At 38.1% G+C, this 19611-nt stretch overlaps 1 protein-coding gene across 9 annotated transcripts in view; it reads left to right on the forward strand.

Annotated features, from left to right (window-relative positions):
• The window catches only part of RUNX1T1 (RUNX1 partner transcriptional co-repressor 1), a 200120-nt gene that overhangs the window by 150051 nt on the left and 30458 nt on the right, over positions 1-19611 (forward strand). For 6 of the 9 annotated variants that reach the window (XM_089679680.1, XM_089679678.1, XM_089679676.1 and 3 more), the window contains exons 5-9: positions 5550-5731; positions 14181-14422; positions 16012-16097; positions 18139-18228; positions 18915-18962. In XM_089679680.1, coding sequence (XP_089535806.1) covers positions 5550-5731; positions 14181-14422; positions 16012-16097; positions 18139-18228; positions 18915-18962 — 648 coding nt within the window. The remainder of the gene's footprint in view (positions 1-5549; positions 5732-14180; positions 14423-16011; positions 16098-18138; positions 18229-18914; positions 18963-19611) is intronic. The other 3 variants (XM_089679675.1, XM_089679677.1, XM_089679679.1) reach the window with 3 other exon arrangements.

Here is a 19611-nt window from a genome sequence, read left to right on the forward strand (position 1 = left end):
TTGAATCTGGCTCTCTCTTGCCATTACTGGACCATCTCTGGCCACCCTTATACAGGAGGAAAATAAACAAAGCGAGACTGGTTGCTATGGGTGACACTTTTTTTTTCCATCTCCATTTTTCTGGGAACGCTCTTGTTTTTCCACTTCACTGCATACTTTAAATATTAAACAGGAATGTTTATAAAAACACTCATCATGCTTGCTTCATAAAAGGACGCTTTCTGTATGAATTTCATCATGTTAACATCATTTCCTCTGTGAATTTCAATGGTTTCTCTGCGTTGTAAAAAAAAAAAAATATGCTTCACTTCAGGGTCAAATTGGCTGCCACAAAAATTTGAAAAAAAAGTAAAAAAGCTTACAAGGACACTTCCACATTCTTCCATCAGAGCTGTGCGCCATATGGTCGCCATATCATTTACTTTGGATCACTGGAATCAAAGATGCAACTTTTTTTTTCTAATTTTAGTGCTTTTCCTCAAAGGAGACATTAATGACAAAAACCATATGGTTGTGGGAACACGGGGCCTTAATAAGTGCATTCAAACGCAGCTGTAACAATATGCATTAAAATCTTGTTTTCATTAAGCTAATGCAACCCGCAGACCCGCGATTCCATTCTACGTTTATGGAGAAACATTTACTGGAAGGATATTAGACACCATCCTAATTACCTAATCTGGCACCAGAACTAGAACAAACAAAATTGCTTTGTATTACCATTTTTTTTAAATTGAAAGAAGATGTTTATAGAATTGCTGAATTAAAAAAAAAAGGCAAGGAACGCTTTAACCATGTCATACTTACTTTTACATTTGTCAATAACCGCATTTAGCCTGAAAAATAGTTTTTAAAATATTTTTTGTTAATTGGGTCAGTGTTAATGTGACCCTTACCAGAAGTCCTTGTCTTCAATCTCCGGTGCTTTGCTGCTCCTCGGTAGCCACTGGTATTCCATATTTTTGTGTATCTGGATAATGCCTCCTCCCGCCACACTCTGTATTTTTTCCTCCACTTGTATGTCACTACAGGACATATTGACCTCCTGGAGAAACCACAGCATGTAATTGGAGAAGAAGGTATTCACACACCCCCAAGTGTAGAGTATTTGCAGTGGCCTGGGAACAGCAAAACGCCGGAGTTGGAAAACATAGATGCTACTGTTTTACAGACTGTGCTTAGGTAAAGTGTTGGTAAACTGCATCCCAAAAAAAAAAAAAAAATCCCCTGCAAGGTAAAGGCATACTGTGATAGTATTCATCGCATACTAGCATGTTATGTAAAACTTGCCTGAAAACGAATCCTTCCAATGGGGCGCTATCACTGCTGTAGAGGCTTTCATCTTCACCTGGTCTTCCTTCCAGGTTCATGTTCTCTGGCCATCTGACTGGCTGAGTCACGATGACGTCACTCCCACACATGTGCACAGGAGTCTCGGGACATGGCACAATACTCTGAAGGAACGGTACGTGTATGCCGTTCCTTCAGAGCACATGCACCGGCTCTAAAAAAAAAACTAAACGAATATATCCTTAACGGTGCACATTTAGGAGATATTCATTTTACCTACAGGTAAGCTTTTTTAAACTTTTTGTCTGTAGGTAAAAACTAACAAAGTGTCCTTACTATCACTTTAAAGTGGTTGTAAACAATTCCAGTGAAATGACTGGCTTTTCTTCAGATGATACAAATCCATCTGCATACATTGTACCTATTTACCTGTAGCCATCTCCTCTACAGCCATTTAAAGTGCAGAATTTATAAAGCTTGTCTGAGCTGTCAGAAAGCAAGGGGCAGAGAACTAAAGTTACACTCTGCAGAGCTAAGTGAGGAGAGCTGATTGGAGAGAAGGGACACACCCCTCTTCACACAGCACACAGGAACAGAAGAAAGGCTGTCAATCAACTTGAGGTCCCTCCCTTCTCACCTTTTTTTTTCTTCCTCTGTCACCTTTTTTCTCTTTGTGCCAGGAAAACGTGTCAGAAGTGATTCATCTTGATAGCAAAGGAATAAAGCAGCAGATAGAAATGACACTTAGTGCTCTTAATTGAGACAAGTGTACACTATAGAGGTATATGCTTTGTTCATATTTCATGTCTGAGGTTTATAACCACTTTAAGGCCCCTTTCACATGGACTGTTAGATTTCAGCTTTTAGAGGAACTTACCTATCGCAGCTAAATGCAGATGATGCATCCCTATGGCTCCATTCACACACTGCGTTTAGCAACGTTTTCATAACATACGGTTTTATGCGTTTAGGAAAAATAAAGTTGGCTGAGTCCAGGAGCGATGTACCGCAGCTATCTGTACATAAACGCAGTTAATCGCAGAACAAAGAAAAGATAAGTAAACAGTTGTATTACAAAAGGCAAGAATTTCCAACCTTAGCTGAATGCAGCCACATGTAAATGCAGATAAACGCAATGTACAAACGCAAATGATCTCTGTGCTAGGAGTGTTTGAATTTCAAAATAAAGAAACCTGCCTTTACAAGAGGCAGAACAACCGCCCGTGTGGAAGAGGCCTAACAATTGCCTTTTGGTGATTGAGTCACTTTGAAGTGGACCTGTCGAGAGAAATACCTGTGCTTTTCTGGCTTCACTTACCTCAGGCAGGTATATAAGAAAAATTAAAGAATAAAGCAAAGTATGCATGTTGAGCTTTTTTTTTTCGTTCAACCAGAAGGTTGAACAAAAAAAAAAACAAACTTACAGATCCCCACATCAACACAATCCATGTTGATGCAGAGATCTCTCCCACTGAGCTCTGAGTTATTGTATCCTGACAGGGGAACGGAAGGGTTAGACCTCAGGTTTTTGTTGCTATCGTCATCACATCTCCCCAAAATGAAAGAACCCTGTCCCTATTGAAATAAACAACTTTTATTTTTTTCTCAGGGACAACTGAAAAATAGTTTTACCCCTAACTTTCACTCATGGTGTCTCAGCATGAATAGTGTGGTCAGATCTGTCCAATGCGACACATACAGATCCCCTCTTAGGCAGTTGTCACCAGAACCAGTACCCCCATTGGATGATGTTACCAGAACAAATAGAGAAAGTGTATCTCCCAGAGAGAACATAGACTGTAATACAAACATGACAGTTTTCATTCTTCCAAACTGTTTCTAAATTAGGAAAAAGTTTTGGCCGCAGTTATACATAGTAGACCTTTTTTTTAATGGCTATAAATGGTGCTTAGGTCTTCAGTAGGCCAAATCATTGGCCCTCATCTAGCTAAAATTGCAGTTCATACTCCATTCTTTTCCTCCAGTGCATGAATGTTCTGCCATCCTGCATCTTGTATTGTGAAATATACGGATATTACCAAATGTCCTATATTTTTTACAGTAGGATTTTTTTGTCCTATGATTTTTATAAATATTATATTTCGGGTGCAAAAAGAATGTGCTGCTGTGCAGTCAGTGAATAGCAGTTGGTCCTGGCTCACATCCAGTTATCCTTTGTCATATGTCATCTGTACACAACATGGGCAGCATGTTAGTCATTTTTCCTAATTACCATTCTGGAATTTTTCTCTATGAGACTGCAGAAATAAATGTATTTTCTTAGTATAATACTGCTGTCTTTCTGATGTCTGTGAAATATTATCAGATTTGCAAAGGATAACATCTTTACTTGTCAGCTTCACTGTTCATGGGAAAGAAGTACTAGGGCTCTGTCATGGAAACATAAAATAACTTTTAAAACAGATCTGCCACCTACACAACACATTAAACCTATGCCTGAACAAGCTTCGTATGCAGCTTAACCTGTGCTCCGTTAACCAAGTACCAGCTGTACAGTTCTGTCTATAAACCCCCTTTTATATATCGGGGAACATTCACTAAATTCTGCTAAGTGTATTTGGTTCGGGTGGGGGGATTCAACAAAACTCTTAATATGCTTTAACGGGACGGTTGCTTATAGCACACCAAAACTCAGTCACTGACATCCACAGACTAGATAAAGAACATTAGAAGGCTGAGAGCACCATAACGCTTGAACAAGTCCAGTTAGAATTTTTTTTCACAGCACAACCATAATCCAAAATGTTTTCAGTAGCTCCAAACGCTCTCTTCATCTTGAGCCCCCACAGACATTGGCTTTTCAAATTCATGTTGTGAAATCAAATTCTTAGTGAGCTAAGTGCCAGTTCACATATATGCAGATTAGATGCGGTGTGAACTGCATCCAATCTACTTGACATGTGAAATATCATTGCTTCCTATGGTGCTTGTTCACATGTGTCCGGTGCACTGGTGGTGCAGATTCAGTGTGGTTTGAAAAAGAGTCATGTATGATTTCTTAGCAGTGCCTTCAGGCTCAGGTGTGGATTACATGCTATTTACTTTTATGGAAACCGTTTCTAAACCGCGCATGTGTGAACAGGATAAAAGCCTGGCCTAATCCTGTCCTGAACCTGAACCTGAACAACTACTGTATCAATTAGCTGTGAAACCTGAGCTTCAATCCGCACCACACATGTGTGAATCAGCTCCAACTCAAGCTTTGTGGTTCTCTCATCCTTCCAATGTTCTATAGACTGCTTTGGGAACCCTTTGAAATACCCCAGTTGACAGAGAGCTTCCCTTAGAAGTGACTCTGACTTCAACCTTCTGTCTACCATGGGGTCCAGGGCCTGAAAAAAAAAATAAAACAAAAGCATGTCTAAGGACTGGTGGGATGCAGTATATAAAATATAAAATTTTTGGGTTTAAATACACTTTAAAGTGGAGCTTCAACCAGGTTCCAATAAATTACGTCAGCAGCTACAAAAAGTGTAGCTACTGACTTTTAATAAGCAGACACTCACCTGTCCAGGGATCCAGCACCATCCCTACCCAGTCCAGTTCTCCACTGGTCCTAGAGTCCTTGGTGCTGCCATGTTAACTGTTGGAAGCCAGCTGTGACTCCTTGCAGCTTTACAGCCAGCTTCCCACTGTGCATGTGGGAGCCACGCCATGCCTTCTGAATAATCCCACAGCTTCATAGGTATGTGTTTCAGAAGGTTGGGGGGGGGGGGGGGGGGCAAACTTCCGCATGGATCACTTGTCAGGGTAGCTGGTATCTGCCAAAACTAGGTACCTACTCCCCTCCCCCCTCAGAAAAAAATAAGGAAAAGCAGGACCTCCTATGGTGAGGTGTTCTTTGATGAATACATGATCAATAAATCATCAATTTGATTTTTAATATAGCACTTTTGATTTTTGGGAAGTGTGCATAACTACTATCATACTGTAATACAGTCATTAAACAAATAATTTTGTTAATGTAATGCATTGGTAAAAATACTAGTTGTTGCTACTAAACAACCTTCAATAGACAAACTATTACCACGTTAAATTACCTTAATATTGATACTGCAGACTGCTCCTCTGCTATTTTACCCTGGTGATGGCAGCTTTGCATGGAGTAAAGAACACAAGGAAGAATGATTACAGATTCTGTCAAACTGTTACAGGGATTTGAGAATAAAATGACATGCTTTTCAGAGTTCAGAATCTGTAACAAGCTATTACCTCTGTGTTTTCTGTATATTTCATAGGCCAATCTGCCTCTGCTGCAGCGAGAACTTCTGCACTGCGCAAGACTTGCCAAGCAAAACCCAGCCCAATACCTGGCTCAGCATGAGCAGCTGCTCCTGGATGCCAGCACCACCTCGCCTGTTGACTCATCAGAGCTGCTTCTTGATGTGAATGAAAATGGGAAGAGGAGAACTCCTGATAGGTAAAGACCCAGGATCTAGATTTCAGTCTTCTGATACTTTGCAAAGAGCTACCATGAGTATCTGTACAGGTTTACATTATACTTTGGAGTTATTCTAATGAGGAAATTACTTATTACTTTAGCGATATAGCTAGTTCTGCATGAGACTCAGCTTAGTTCTCAAAACTGGGAAGGTAGTATAAAGAGCAATGTGCAAAGTCATAGTCATAAGACAACTATTTAAATGTGAGTCAAAACTGTCAAAAGTGATATTTTAGTATTTGATAGATGCTAATGGTATGAATCACCAGCTGGCATTTTATAGATTTTTGGCTCCATTGCTGAGACCTGGTGACCTGAGTTCAATCCATCCTGCATGGCCATTTTGATAAAGTATCACTCTCGATATTGGACTTTTATCTATTTTTCATTAGTGTTCACACGGCAGAAGTGGTAGGTAAGAGCAAAACCTGGAATTCCATTGGTGTGATGGAGCACACAAGAACTTTAAGATGCCAAAGGATGTATCTATACGTCATTACTTCCTTGCGCTTAAACTTTTAAATGGGACGACAGTATAGCGCAGTCTTGACAGGTTTCTCTGGGGGTACTGTATTTTGCATATGATCCCTGTTCTTGAAGTCATCTTGTAAATCAGACAATTTCCTCACAGGGCTGCCAGCTGCAAATTATATTTTTATGAACAATTGGACAAAAGTCAAGGACAACCGAAAAAACTTATGGATACATCATTATAACAATACTAAACTGCCTAGAAAGATACAAGGGCTCATTTTTGTAAGAAGTCCTTCTATTAGAAGCACGTTAGTAATTATATTGTGTATTATTACCATGCTACTATTAAGTATGGCAGATACAATTTCTGCTTAGGATGGCATCACAGTGTAGAGATCTGCGTAGCACGCAGTACTTTGCATAATTATTAGCTCCCTTTGATGTCTGTACATTTTATAGGGCTGCAGCCTGGAATTAGGATGGGTTTCATTGGGTTTTATGCCTCTGACCTATAACGTCAGTTTTTTCCAAAAATATTTTAAAATGTAAATTATTATTACCGCTTGCTCTTACACTTTACAAAAAAACTCAGGTGCCTTCAGAAGTCTTATATTGGATGACATTTACCTATTTGTAATGAAAGCATTGCTTGACCTTAAAATACATACAACTGTTTGTGTAAAACTCCACTCAGGGTTTATGGAAGAACAAACAGCGTCATTAAGGGTTGGGGATATCATTAAATATCTAAACTATTAAATATCACTTGGAGCACCTGTAAATCCATTATTCAAAATTGGTAGGACTATAGCACAAGCTTCCCAAAAGGCAGGTGGAAGACAAAAAAATTGGAATTTTGAAAGGGATTCTCTGATCTGATAAGATGAGACTGAATCTTCTTGTGTGTTGCAAAAATACATCCCTGCTCATCACCCTGAGAAACGTGTTGTGGGATGCTTCTCATCAGCATGGATTGGGAGAATGGTGAAGATTAAGGTCAAGATGGATGGAGTCAAATGCACAGCAGTTTTGGGGGTCACTTGTTTCACATTAAAAGAAATCCGAGACTGGATGGAGGTTTAATTCCAGCTGGACAATGACCCTGAACCAAAATTACACTGTTGTTTAAAACCAAATGTTAGAATGACCCAGTAAAAGTCCAGACCTCAATCCTGTTGAGAATCTGTGGCAGGAAGCTGTTTTTCCGGTACAACCAGACTAAAACAACAAAACTCTACTAAGCAACAAATTGCAAGATCCAGATATTGGAAGGAGATTTAGGTGGATGAAAATGTATGTAACCAACAAGTGCCCCCTTTTATTGATTGATACGTTTTGTGTCCCAATTAAAAATAAACCGTAAATACATTTCCTTTGTACAACTTGTAATAAAACATTATCTGGTTGATAATTACCTATATGAAGAATATATTTTTACAGATTTTTGTTTTCATGGACATTATAGACAACCTTAAATTGTCCCTACTTTTTACCAGCTATGTATGCACTATCTTGTCTCTGGATGGTTGGCAATCCTTCGGTCTCCCATATATTTTAAACAGCATATCTCTAAGATTAAAAAAAGAGAATGCAGTGGATTGCTCAAAAAGTTGTTAAAAGTTTAAGAAACTTTTAAGAAACTTTGATGTATAAAACTGAAAAACCTTTTAAAAACAAAAGAACGTTATCGCTTATATTACAGCTCATTTAAATTGTACTAAAGTCTAGCAGCACAAGATAAGTTCAGTTCAACAAATCATCTTTCACGTTGCAATATCATGCTGCAAACTAAATACAATTTTTATTTCTAATATGCTCATAAAATAAGCCTTATCTGGCTGCTCCACTCGCCCTGGCCCCACAAATGCTTCCAGAAGACATTCCAAGAAATATGTTCTAAGAATAAAATAATACATAAAACATGGTTAGAAAGAAGAAAGACGTTTAAATTACAAGGTCTAGTCGCTTTCATGTTTCTTTCATAGTTCCAGTATAACATATATGTGGTTTTAGTCTGGTGCCTACTAACATATGTTTGTAGACTTGATATGTTTTATTATCATGGAATGCAGCTAAATGGTCTGTCAAAAGTACTCTGTATATGTATAACAGGATGTGGATTGGAAAGGCATTTTGTGGATATTTAAAAAACAAAAATCCATCACAAGTGATATACCATTCTGTTTAGACATCCAAAAGTATATCTAAGTCTGTCACTGGCAGTAATGTATTACTTAATGCAGCTTTAGTGCAGGTGCTCATTAGGAGCCCAGAGGGCTACCAGTTTGGGCTCAGCTACCATGCACAAGTGCAAAAATCCTGGGGCACTTCAGCAGCATATGGGAATCATTTGTTTATTAAGTTGTCACAATAATAATTATGATTTCAATGCCTAAATAAACTGGTTGTTCCTATACAATACAGGGGTGCCCCAGGCAGGAATTGTACTCTCTGTTAATGATTATATCATTGAGGAGGTTACTATGAGCCCCAAAGTATGCCTTTGTGAGTACCCTGAAATAAAGTTTATTGAAAGCAGAGGATTATAGAACTTTAGTAAAAATCTGTAATCACTGAGATGTAAAATATGAACTTACCTAGATTTGACTATAAAGTCCATCGCCAGTTGTCAGCTCCAGTACAAATGACACCCCAGTACAACTTCAGAGTAAAACTACCATTCATCTCTAGAAGACCCCTATATGCAGGCATGATATGACCACGCGTAGGCATCTTTGCCAGCCACTAATTCCCTAGCATGAACAAAGAAGACCATTCTTGTCCATGTCCATCCAGAAAATTAAAGTTACAAGTCCTGCATACACCTCCAGCTCTGACTCATCTGGGACAAAACATTGTGATCAAGGTTTTGCAGCCTGTGAGATCGCTCTTCTCCTTAACAAGCTGATACCAACAGTTTCTACAACTGCACAATAGACACTGAACTATTGCCTGATCCCACCAAAAATCATTAATTTGGGAGACTGTTATCTAATTCTGTGGGTACCTATACTGGGTTGCATTAAATGTCCTTTGCTGGAATTACTAAATAGCAGATCATGTAAGAGAATAACAGTGGTATATAGTAAAGCCTTAGCAGGCTCATTTTATTAACATAATTCTATAGCGCCATCAGATTTTATCTTTTATGCCCTTAAATCAACTCTGTCACTTAAAAATCCTTTTAAAAAGTTGCTTGCAAAAAAGACTCTTAATAGACTCTAAGTACTAACATTGCTCCATCAAAAGCTAGATCCTCTAGCAGAATTTCAGTGTCTGACAATCCCAGGTGTGTCAGATGCCTTTGTATCTTGTTGTGCACCCAAGTTCCATTCAACAACCACTATGTCAATTCACAGCCCAATACGGATGTAGGAGCCAGTGAAAAAAATCATAGAGCACACTGGACATTTGTCAGGTAGGAAGATTCTGCTTTTGGTAGGAAGATTTTTTTGCTTTAAAATATACAAGGAACAAAACGCTTGGTGATAACCAGTGGCTATGGATTGCTGAATTTCGCACCTCTCTCGTACATAAACAAAACCTATTTATGTCAAGGGCACCGAAAAGACCTTTTTTTGTGAATACCTTTATTAGTTTAAAAAAAAAAAAACCTCAAAAATTACATTTTTATGGAACTGGCATTATTCTCCAAGTCTATTTGTTGCATTCTTCTTTGTTGGGGTTGTCAGCACAAACTCAGTCATTTCAAGCGTGAAATTAGAGATGTCAAACATTTTAGCCAGAAGCTATTTTTCTACAACTCATCCCATGCAAATTTCTTTAGCGCCGTGTTGTGAAGAATTGTCCACAGGAAAAAAAATAATAGTACATAATGTTCTCTGGTCCAGTAATTGCTTCTTTTGTGGATTTTTAGATCTTTGTTTGATAACATTTATTTAAAATATGTTAATTTTAATTTAAGCCACAGTTCATATAGAATATCATGATGAAAGTGTCTGAAAGAAAAAGAAAACATTTTTGTTGCCTTTTCCTGTCAGATTTTCTATTCCATGTTTCTTCTAATTCAGTATGGAAATTGAAAGTAGTTTTATTTGTGGCTATTTCTGAAGATACCTCAAATGCAATTTAAATGCCACCTCTCTACACATCTGCATCGTTTGTGCCACTAACTCCCTTAAGAATTTTAGTTTGTGGAGGGATTTGATGTCACAATAATGATATGAAGTGCTGATTGACAGTTAAATTTGTCACACTGAAATCTGTCAATAGACATAAAATTATTGTTGCCCTATCTGGTCAGTTTTGGTTGTGGCTTATACCTATGGCACTTCTTCTGACTCCACTTGGCTGGTCAGCTGTTGTGGGTTCCTTATCAATCAAAGTTTTTTGTTTAAATCAATTCACTTGATGGGGTTACTTGGATAGTTGCTATTGTCTACACCCAAGAAAGTCAACAACATACTGTATGGACATTCACTCTTTTATTTTTATAAACTTGCATGGTCAGGGTATCTGAGGGCATTTATAAATTTTCATTTTTTTTTCTTTTAATAAGTGCAATCTTGGTGGAGAGGTCATACTTTGTCCTTTAGACCATCAGTTGATGTGTATGGCCTCATCTTCCACTGGCTTATCTAAAAGCATATCCATAGTTACAAGCAAATGACACACAGAACTAGTGTAGGGTTTAAACATGACATTTCCAAATACATAAAAGACCTTCACTGGAAGAACCAAGTGCAGTATCTGCCTTTGTCACCTTCCTGCAATACTATGCTTAGGGAAAGCGGTCATCAAAAGTGACAAGGCTGGTCTTTGTCCGTCATAGGAGACCGAGCTATGACGAGAGCTGAAGATGGGTACTTTACATCATTGTTATCGGACAGAGCTTTAGAGTTTTCTGAAATTGGCCAAATTTAAGGCACATCAAGCTCCACCTAATCGTTTTCTGAAACTGTTATTCAAATTAAGGCAGAATTAAACTCTAAGTGAGGGAGTGACCAATTTATTCTTACACAGAAAACCGGAGTGTACAGTTGCATCCGGTCAAACCAGGTGGTCCTGTACTATCTCCAGGGAAAAATGGGACTTTGTATGTGTCAGCCTCTGGGAGGTTAATCTGTAATATCACATCGAACAACAGTAATAGAAAATATATATACTTTTATTGGTTCATCATTAAAAAATTAAGTCACACTTCACATTTTAAAACCAAAATGGTCGTTGATAGAACAGGACCACTTAGAGGATAAGTTCACCTTTTAGACAAAAATAATGTACATTTTGTTGCAGGTATAAAAATGTGCATTTATTTTTTTTGTCTACAAGAGCCTGGAAAGCATTGCACCAGTGATCAGTAGATCGCTGATGCCATGCAGGTCTCCTGCAGACCTGTCAGAATATCTGCTTGCCATGCAAGATGTATGAGCAAGCAGATTGGAAGCTTCAATGAGCTATCACGGCGCTCCACAGCGCCGTGGTAGTTCATTGAAAACTACAAGCCGACGGCCGCTAAGGCTGCCGGGACTTGTAGTTCATTCATTCCTGGAAGTACCTGAATGAATGATATGGCTGTGTGGGCTGAGCCCCGCATAGTCATGCTGTTTTCAAATATGACAGATAGTACGAGGAGACTTCTCCCTGTGCTATCTGTCAGAGGGAGGGGGCGGTGGCTGTGGGAATATGTTACAAAAAAACGGGTGGAACATGTAACATGTTCCCAAAGGTGAACTTATCCTTTAAGTCATTTCATGGACTGGTAGTGGCGCAAGTAATTGTTTATGGAACTATAGATGCCAGTTTTTGTAATGAAGGAGCCCAGTCCACATTTAATTCTACTTATAATATACAAAGTTCTGGAACCTGCTGTCTTCAGTTCACTACCTACATCTGTTCTTGACAATGGTATATGCATCATTCCCTGCGTGAAAATGACTGTAGCTGACTGCCATGTACAAAATTAGTAGCTTTTTTGCTTTTATTAAGTCGGCTGCGACCAACCTTTTGTCTGACACCCACTGTCCTATAACTGTTTGTGTTATCAGGGAGAACAATCATTCAAGGTTCTGATTATTCATAATGGAATAATGGAACAATCGGAAATCCCCAGCATATGTACTTGTAGTGGATGCCCAACTATCACAATCCTAGGAGTGAAAAGCTCATTAGAAAGAGCTTCATTTTTATTTCCATTATGCTTTAATATAGTAATTAGACCTCTTTTAAGATGCCTTTTCTAATTCAGACCTAGCTTGAGTATTCTTTATTAGCCTTTCCTGTATTCAAATCTGTTCAAAGAGAGGGTTTAACAGCACGTGTGAAAAAATATATGCCATTGAAGATGAAATATTATTTTCTAAATCTGCTCAATGTCAGCACTAATATGTTATTTTGCATCTATTCTACTGCCTGTGATGTTATGTTGAAGTCTAGATTTAGGCTTAAAAGGCGTTTGCAAGTGTGACAGGGAAGCTTTATGTTTTACGGAATGTTTTCTTGGTGCATATGGTCTGACACGGATGAGCAACCACGGTGAGATTTTGGTGTCTATTAAACTGGCTCATTAAAAAGATCAATCTGTTTCAATAATAACACTGGGAGCTATCAGTCACTGAAAGAGTAAAAAAAAAGGGAAAAAAAACTTGACACGTGAGCAGAAAACACAACTAAGTAATTCATACACGACATGTCACAGTAGCAGGGAAGTCATGTTTATTGCTCCATTAGACTCCATTCTCAGCAAGACCAATGATTGTTCTGTACTGTTCATTTTGTATGAATATACATTTTATATTACAAAATATATATATACTTATGTCAAGCAATTTTCCTCATCCTTCCCTGTGCTTTGTAAGCTTAGGTATCATGGCTGCATCATGTAAACACTGCACTGTTTACACTCAGCTTGTCTGCATTGTCCTTGTAACTGCAAAAAAAGTGACAACAAAGGCATCTACTCCACATACCTGGATGAATTTACAAAATGAAAAAAGCATGTACATTAATTTTGAAAAATAGATGTTCACGTAACAGCAGTTACATCACCTTGAATACCCAAACTTGTGCCATGGAAATGAAAAAAAAAAATGGATTTTTTTCTTTGCTTATGGTTGGATGATTGAAGTGAATATCACTTTACCTTATTTATTAAGCTAAGTGATCATTCACTTTGCAAAGTGTTTTTCTCTTTCAGAACTGACCATTGGTAAATTAGTCACAATGAAGCTGATTTACTAAAGGAGTTGAAAATGTTCACACAATAGAATGCGCAAACATTCACTTCACATATCCAGTCATGTGCAGATGCAATCCATAAACAAGGATTTTTTTTTTCAAATGTTGACACAATTGAGCATTATCAACTCAACTCAAATTTTGTAAATCAGCCTCAATGTCTTGACAGGAGCCATAAATTCTGATTTCTGCTATAAGCACACAGTTTACATTGTTTACATTGTAAAGTGAGTGTAAGTAAAAGTTGAACCTGTCCTTATGTTTACACGGTTGGGAAGAGTGATGACAGCTTCCAAAACTCATGGAAAAAAAAGTCAGATCTAATTGGTGATATTTTTTAAAGTTGTTTGGAGAACATGGATTTTTTGAAAGCACTATTTTGATGTGAAAGTGCAGTTATCCTTTAAAGTGAGTTGGCTAGCTTGGAGATTGCACTCTCTTTCACATCCCTGCCAAATTCCGTTCAGTATCTGAAAATCGTGAGGACACTGTCAAAATGGAGACAAAGCTGGACTCAACCTTCCTTGCATTTCTACATTAAAAGAGTTTTATTGTTTTTGCTATATGACAACTCTTTTTCATAAGCATTGGGGAGGGTATTTGGCTTGGAGATGACTCAAGCTGCCTTGTAGAAAGCTTTGGGTGTCAAGAATTGTCCCTTGATGTACATGATCTTTGCTGTATTTTTCATCACATAAGGGAACTAAAATACATTTAAAAGACAACTGCAGTATGTTATACACATTCTTTTTTTCAGAACCAAAGAAAATGGCTTTGACAGAGAGCCTTTGCACTCAGAGCATCCAAGCAAGCGGCCGTGCACTATAAGCCCTGGCCAGCGGTTCAGTCCAAATAATGGCTTATCCTATCAACCCAATGGTCTGCCTCACCCTACCCCACCACCACCTCAGCATTACCGTTTGGATGATATGGCAATTGCCCACCACTACAGGGACTCATACAGACACCCCAACCTCAGGGACAGAAACAGACCTATTGGTAAGAGCTCTAGAGGTCTTTCCATATTTCTCCTGTGGTAATACAGCTTTGTGGAGAATATTAAACGAGAACAAATGGAAAAATGTACATGACCTTTATTTAGTCCATTAATATATTAATGTTTTAGTTATTTTAATATGTGCTTGTGTAATTAATTCTTCATTATATTAAACTCCCACCATCCCCTGTATACCAGCTAAAGTTTAAAATCAGGTTGATGGAGAGTGCCTGTATGCTAATATTGGAAAGAATGTACAGAACATAAGTGACTGACATGAAATTCTGTCTACTCGGTCTTTGAAATGCAGCTCCAACATTTATATGTTGCATGAACTGGAATTGCCTTGAGGGTGTGTTTAATACAAACCTGTGCTCACATAGAGCACAACTTAGAGGACAACAATGTTGCTGGAAAGTAGTAACCTATGTGTGTCATGTTCTCTCTTTACTAATTATGTCTGAAGAGCACTACTAGAGCCCTTCCCCTCTTCCCTAAAGTGCCAATGACCCCCATGGCACACCTTCACTAAATATTATCTGAAGAGCACCACTATAGCCCTTCACCTCTTCCCTAAAGTGCCAATGACCCCCTAGTAGCAAGTGCTTATATAAATGCTACCAATATCCAAAAAGGCATTGCTATAAGCATTATATTGGTATAGGCATTTTACAGGGCTCCACTGGAGGTTTACAGACATATTTAGTAACACTAATGGGAAGCTGTAGCTTTTTATGGTGCATGGTATCCAATGACATGTTGTTCTGTAAGTATTTATGTCAGCACAGGTTCACTTTGACCAGCATTCAGAGTTCGGGACTGAGGCTCCACAAAGTAACAAATGCAGTCTTCAAAATGGACTCTCACTCTCAATAAGTAAATGAGTTTTGTTGCAAGGGGAAAACTAAGAAATGGCTACACTGGAAAAGGAAAGGTTACAAAGCCAGTCAGTGACCATAAGGACTAATGAAAAAGAGATTGTCTTCTTTGCTTTGGCTAGAGTTTTACTTTAACACATTTAGTTCTGTGGATGTTGAGTAAATAAGGCTTTGGCCATTGTTATAGTACAAAATATGATATAAAAAAATGAAAGTCAATAAATCACATTTTGATATTGATTTTGGTGTAGGAGAAAAGCTCTTGAAATAACAATCATTTGCTTTCTGCTGTGAAAGTAGTAATTAAACACTTGGAACGCCACAGAAGACCTGACAGCCAAACTAGCGCAGCTTATCTCCTACTCTTCAAATCAAATTTATCAACGACAAAGGGGATGTGAACATACAAATGCATGGTGTGCACCGATTGTTGCACAGCTAGGAATATAGTACATTCTGACATTCTGTCTTGCCATTGTCTCTTTTGAGCTGTATACTTTTTCTGGCCTTTGCTGCTTTTACTTATCCATGGAAAGTAATACAATTTCCTATAGATTCCTTTGTTTTTTTCATCAAGAAAATTATATTATGTCCCACCATTACCACCATCATGAATAAAAAGCATTCTTTGAAGCTATTGTTGAAAGACGTTATCCATTTTTCAAAAGGGTGTTAATTAGTGTTATATGAGACTATACATCTGCTTTGTCTAGGGTTGCCAGCAGCACGTCAAGAAGAAATCATAGACCATAGACTAACAGACAGAGAGTGGGCAGAAGAATGGAAGCACCTTGATCACGTAAGAACCTCTAAATATTCATAAAAGCACAAAGGAATGCCAGCTTATAATTTAATTTGCAAGTAATCATGAAACGTAATTATAAAACACGAACAGTTTGCTGATTTGAAGTTTTTAATACATTACAAAGATAAGTTGTAAGGGTGACTTTAAGATATATATATATTTATATATACTACAGTATATATATAAAATAAACATGCTAGCATACATTTTATAATGTAATGTTTTCCATCTTTAAAGTCTCCATTGAGAGTGTTGGTGTATCAGAGGGTGATTTTCACCTATTGCACTTAGCATAGGTTTATAAATATGATATACATTTTTCTAGATATGAAAAAAAAGTCTTGCAGTGTGTCTCATGAAGAACTACTTTATCAGCTAAAGCTTTACAAATTCTGCTGCCTATTTGTGCTATATTTTCCAAAGCAGCATTAGCATTCAAAAATTAATATGATTCATTATTAAACAATTCTTCCAAACCCAAATATAAATTTACAAAATTTAAGTGATAGGTTCAACAGCAATACATATAAGCAAATATAAATGTAAAACATGAGAAAATGTTTTAGCTTGTTACTGGTAAGCTGACCATAGGTGGATCGAATCTCAGCTGGTCCCTGCAGAACCAGCCGAGATTCATTCCATATATGGGCAGGATCATTGTGCTGAAATCAATCCATTGATTGAGACTGTCAGGTTTTTTTGTATGCAATTACTGCTGCTGGCTGTAGCCGCCAGCAGTGATCATTGTGTTTTGCTGTCAGGAAAGGCTCCCTGCTGACAGAGCACAATAGCGATGCGAGAGGGATTCCTCCATCAACACACATTGTGTAGATGGGAAAATCAACCAATTTTCTTTGCATCATCTATGGCTTGCTTAAGTCTTTTTACATGTTAAAGCAAACATAAAACAAGGCAACTAATTGAATTGGAGTTAAATTGTTTCTAATTAAACTGATCATTATGTTGGCACATAGAGAGACAACAGTCATGATCAATAAAAGCAGAAGGTCCAACTTTTGTCCCAACACAGACTATATTCAAAAGAGCATTTGTGGGTTTAATAGCACTAGATCCAAAATGCCCAGGCTTCATCTATGAGGCCTTAGGGCTCCACATCCCAACGTAGAATGATTTTAGAAAGGCAGCTCTTGAACCAAAAGTCAATTAGATGGCATTTTATATATACAAAAATACAAAGCAAAGGCCAGACCAGTTAAAGTTAACAAATCGAGAAACCTCACTTAAAATACAGATAATGCAATTGTTGCTTGTTATAATTTCATTTTGTATGCATTCCCATGTTTTATAGCCCTGATGAAGGGGGTCTCCTATAGACCCCGAAACATGTTGGTTTGTTAGAGGACTTTTATTAATCTCCCTATTGGTCTGATTATGTCAGTATTTCTGTGCTCAAAGCAGTACATTTTTTTGCATGGAAATATGTTGTTTTTTTATTGTAGGCCTGTAATTCTTAGGAATAACTCACTGAAATCTGTCCGAACAAGAGTCTAGTAAACATCCCGAGTATGATAAAATTTAAAACACGAAATTATAAATTATAATATAATAAATAATCATAAAAAATAATAATATAATAATACATTTAATTCAATAATGTAATCAAACAAAAAACACTGAAATTTGAAATATAGCGCCAAGTTCGCACATCACTGAGCTCAGTCGCAAAATCGTTTTCAGTGTCTGATGATGAATTTCCCCACTAATCATTATCACTCAATTCTGCAAGTGATTCTGATTTACTATCGCTGTTCTCTAGCTGGTCTAAAGCCGCTTTTGACCTAAAGGGACGCTTTTTGGACGCCATGGACGTTTCTCAGTTTCCAGGCAGAAAGAACAGTAAAAATGTAGGCAGGGGACAGGAAAAAGCACTAGGGACAAGATGTATGTGAAATGCTTTGATACAGTAATGTTTTACTATGAGATTTTAGTGTATTGAGTGAAAGTCACTTTTAAAAATTTTTAATTTCCCACCGGTTCTGTCCCCCGTATGTCCCGTATGTCCCGACCCTCGCAGGGAATGGAACTCGGAAGATGGATGCCTGCATTGGCTGGAGAAGATGGCCGGGGACGCGGCAGGGTGGACATCGCGGGAGCGCAGGACAAGGTAAGTGCTGGAGAGAATCCCTGAGCAATGCTGTAGAGTAATCCCGAGTGTAGCTCGGGGTTACCGCTTTTGGTACTGAAAGTTAACCCCGAGCTACACTCGGGAATACTGCCAGGGGGGTTAATAAACTTTCTCACTTGGATTTTACTACTGGTCTGATTGTTTTTGTTCAGTATTTCACATATTTAGGAGTCCCATGTCAGGCCGAAACATTACCCTCTTCCCTTGCCATGAGTTTGTTTCATGTCTTTATAATCATGGTCTTTCTGGATAAAAGCTGCTCTATATCAGTAGAGATTTAGATAAATGTTTTCTTAGTTACAGTTTACCATCAGCATGTTAAGTATCAGTCATGTACCAGAGGCCTTTGACGCTAGTTTTCTCTATGTATTCGGCCTTTATATGTGCTTCTGGACCTGAAGCAGTTGAAGGGAGTTGTTGTGCACTTTGTAGATTAAAAGGAAAAAACTTTCATCATATCAAGTCATATCGGAAATGTTAATTAGCATTATAACTGGATAGAATCTTTAATAGGCAGATGCATATATGTTTGCCCATATACAGTATGTGTGTCTATGCACAATGGCAAAGTGGTTAGCACTTCTGCAGCACGAGGGTCATTGGGGTAAATCTCAACCACGACACTACTTGCCTAAAATTTGCATATTCTCCCTGTACCTGCATAGGTTTCCTCCGGGTATTCTGGTCTCCTCCCAAACTCCAAAGACATGCTGGTAGGTTAATTCGATCCTGTCTAAATTAACCCTAGTATGTGTATGTATGAATGTGAGCTAGGGACCCTTAGATTGTGAGCTTCTTGAGGACAGGGACTGATGTGAATGTACAATATATACATATATATATATATATATACACACACAGTCTCACCGGCGACTTTATTAGGTACACCTTTTCAATTACTTGGTAACACAAACTGCTAAACAGCCAATCACATGGCAGCAACTCAATGCATTTAGGCATCTAGACATGGTGAAGATGACTTGCTGAAGTTCAAAAAAACATCAGAATGGGGGAGAGAAGGAATTTAAGTGACTTTGAACGTGGAATGGTTGTTGCTGCCAGATAAGCTGGTCTCAGAATTTCAAACACTGCTGATCTACTGGGATTTTCGCACACAAAAATCTCTAGGATTTACAGAGAATGATCCAAAAAAGATAAAATATCCAGCAAGCAGCAGTTGTGTGGATGATAATGCCTTGTTGAAGTCAGAGGAGGAAAGGAGGAGGATGGAAAGACTGGGTGCTGTGACATTCAGGTGGTAGGGTCAGAATTTGGCATAAACAACATAAAAGCATGGACACATCCTGTTTTGTATCAATGGTTCAGGCTGGTGGTGGTGGTGTAATGGTGTGGGAGAGATTT

The sequence above is a fragment of the Staurois parvus genome, unplaced genomic scaffold, assembly GCF_062004578.1.
Source record: "Staurois parvus isolate SC_StPar_1 unplaced genomic scaffold, SC_StPar_1.0 ptg000230l, whole genome shotgun sequence".
Classification (NCBI taxonomy): domain Eukaryota; kingdom Metazoa; phylum Chordata; class Amphibia; order Anura; family Ranidae; genus Staurois; species Staurois parvus.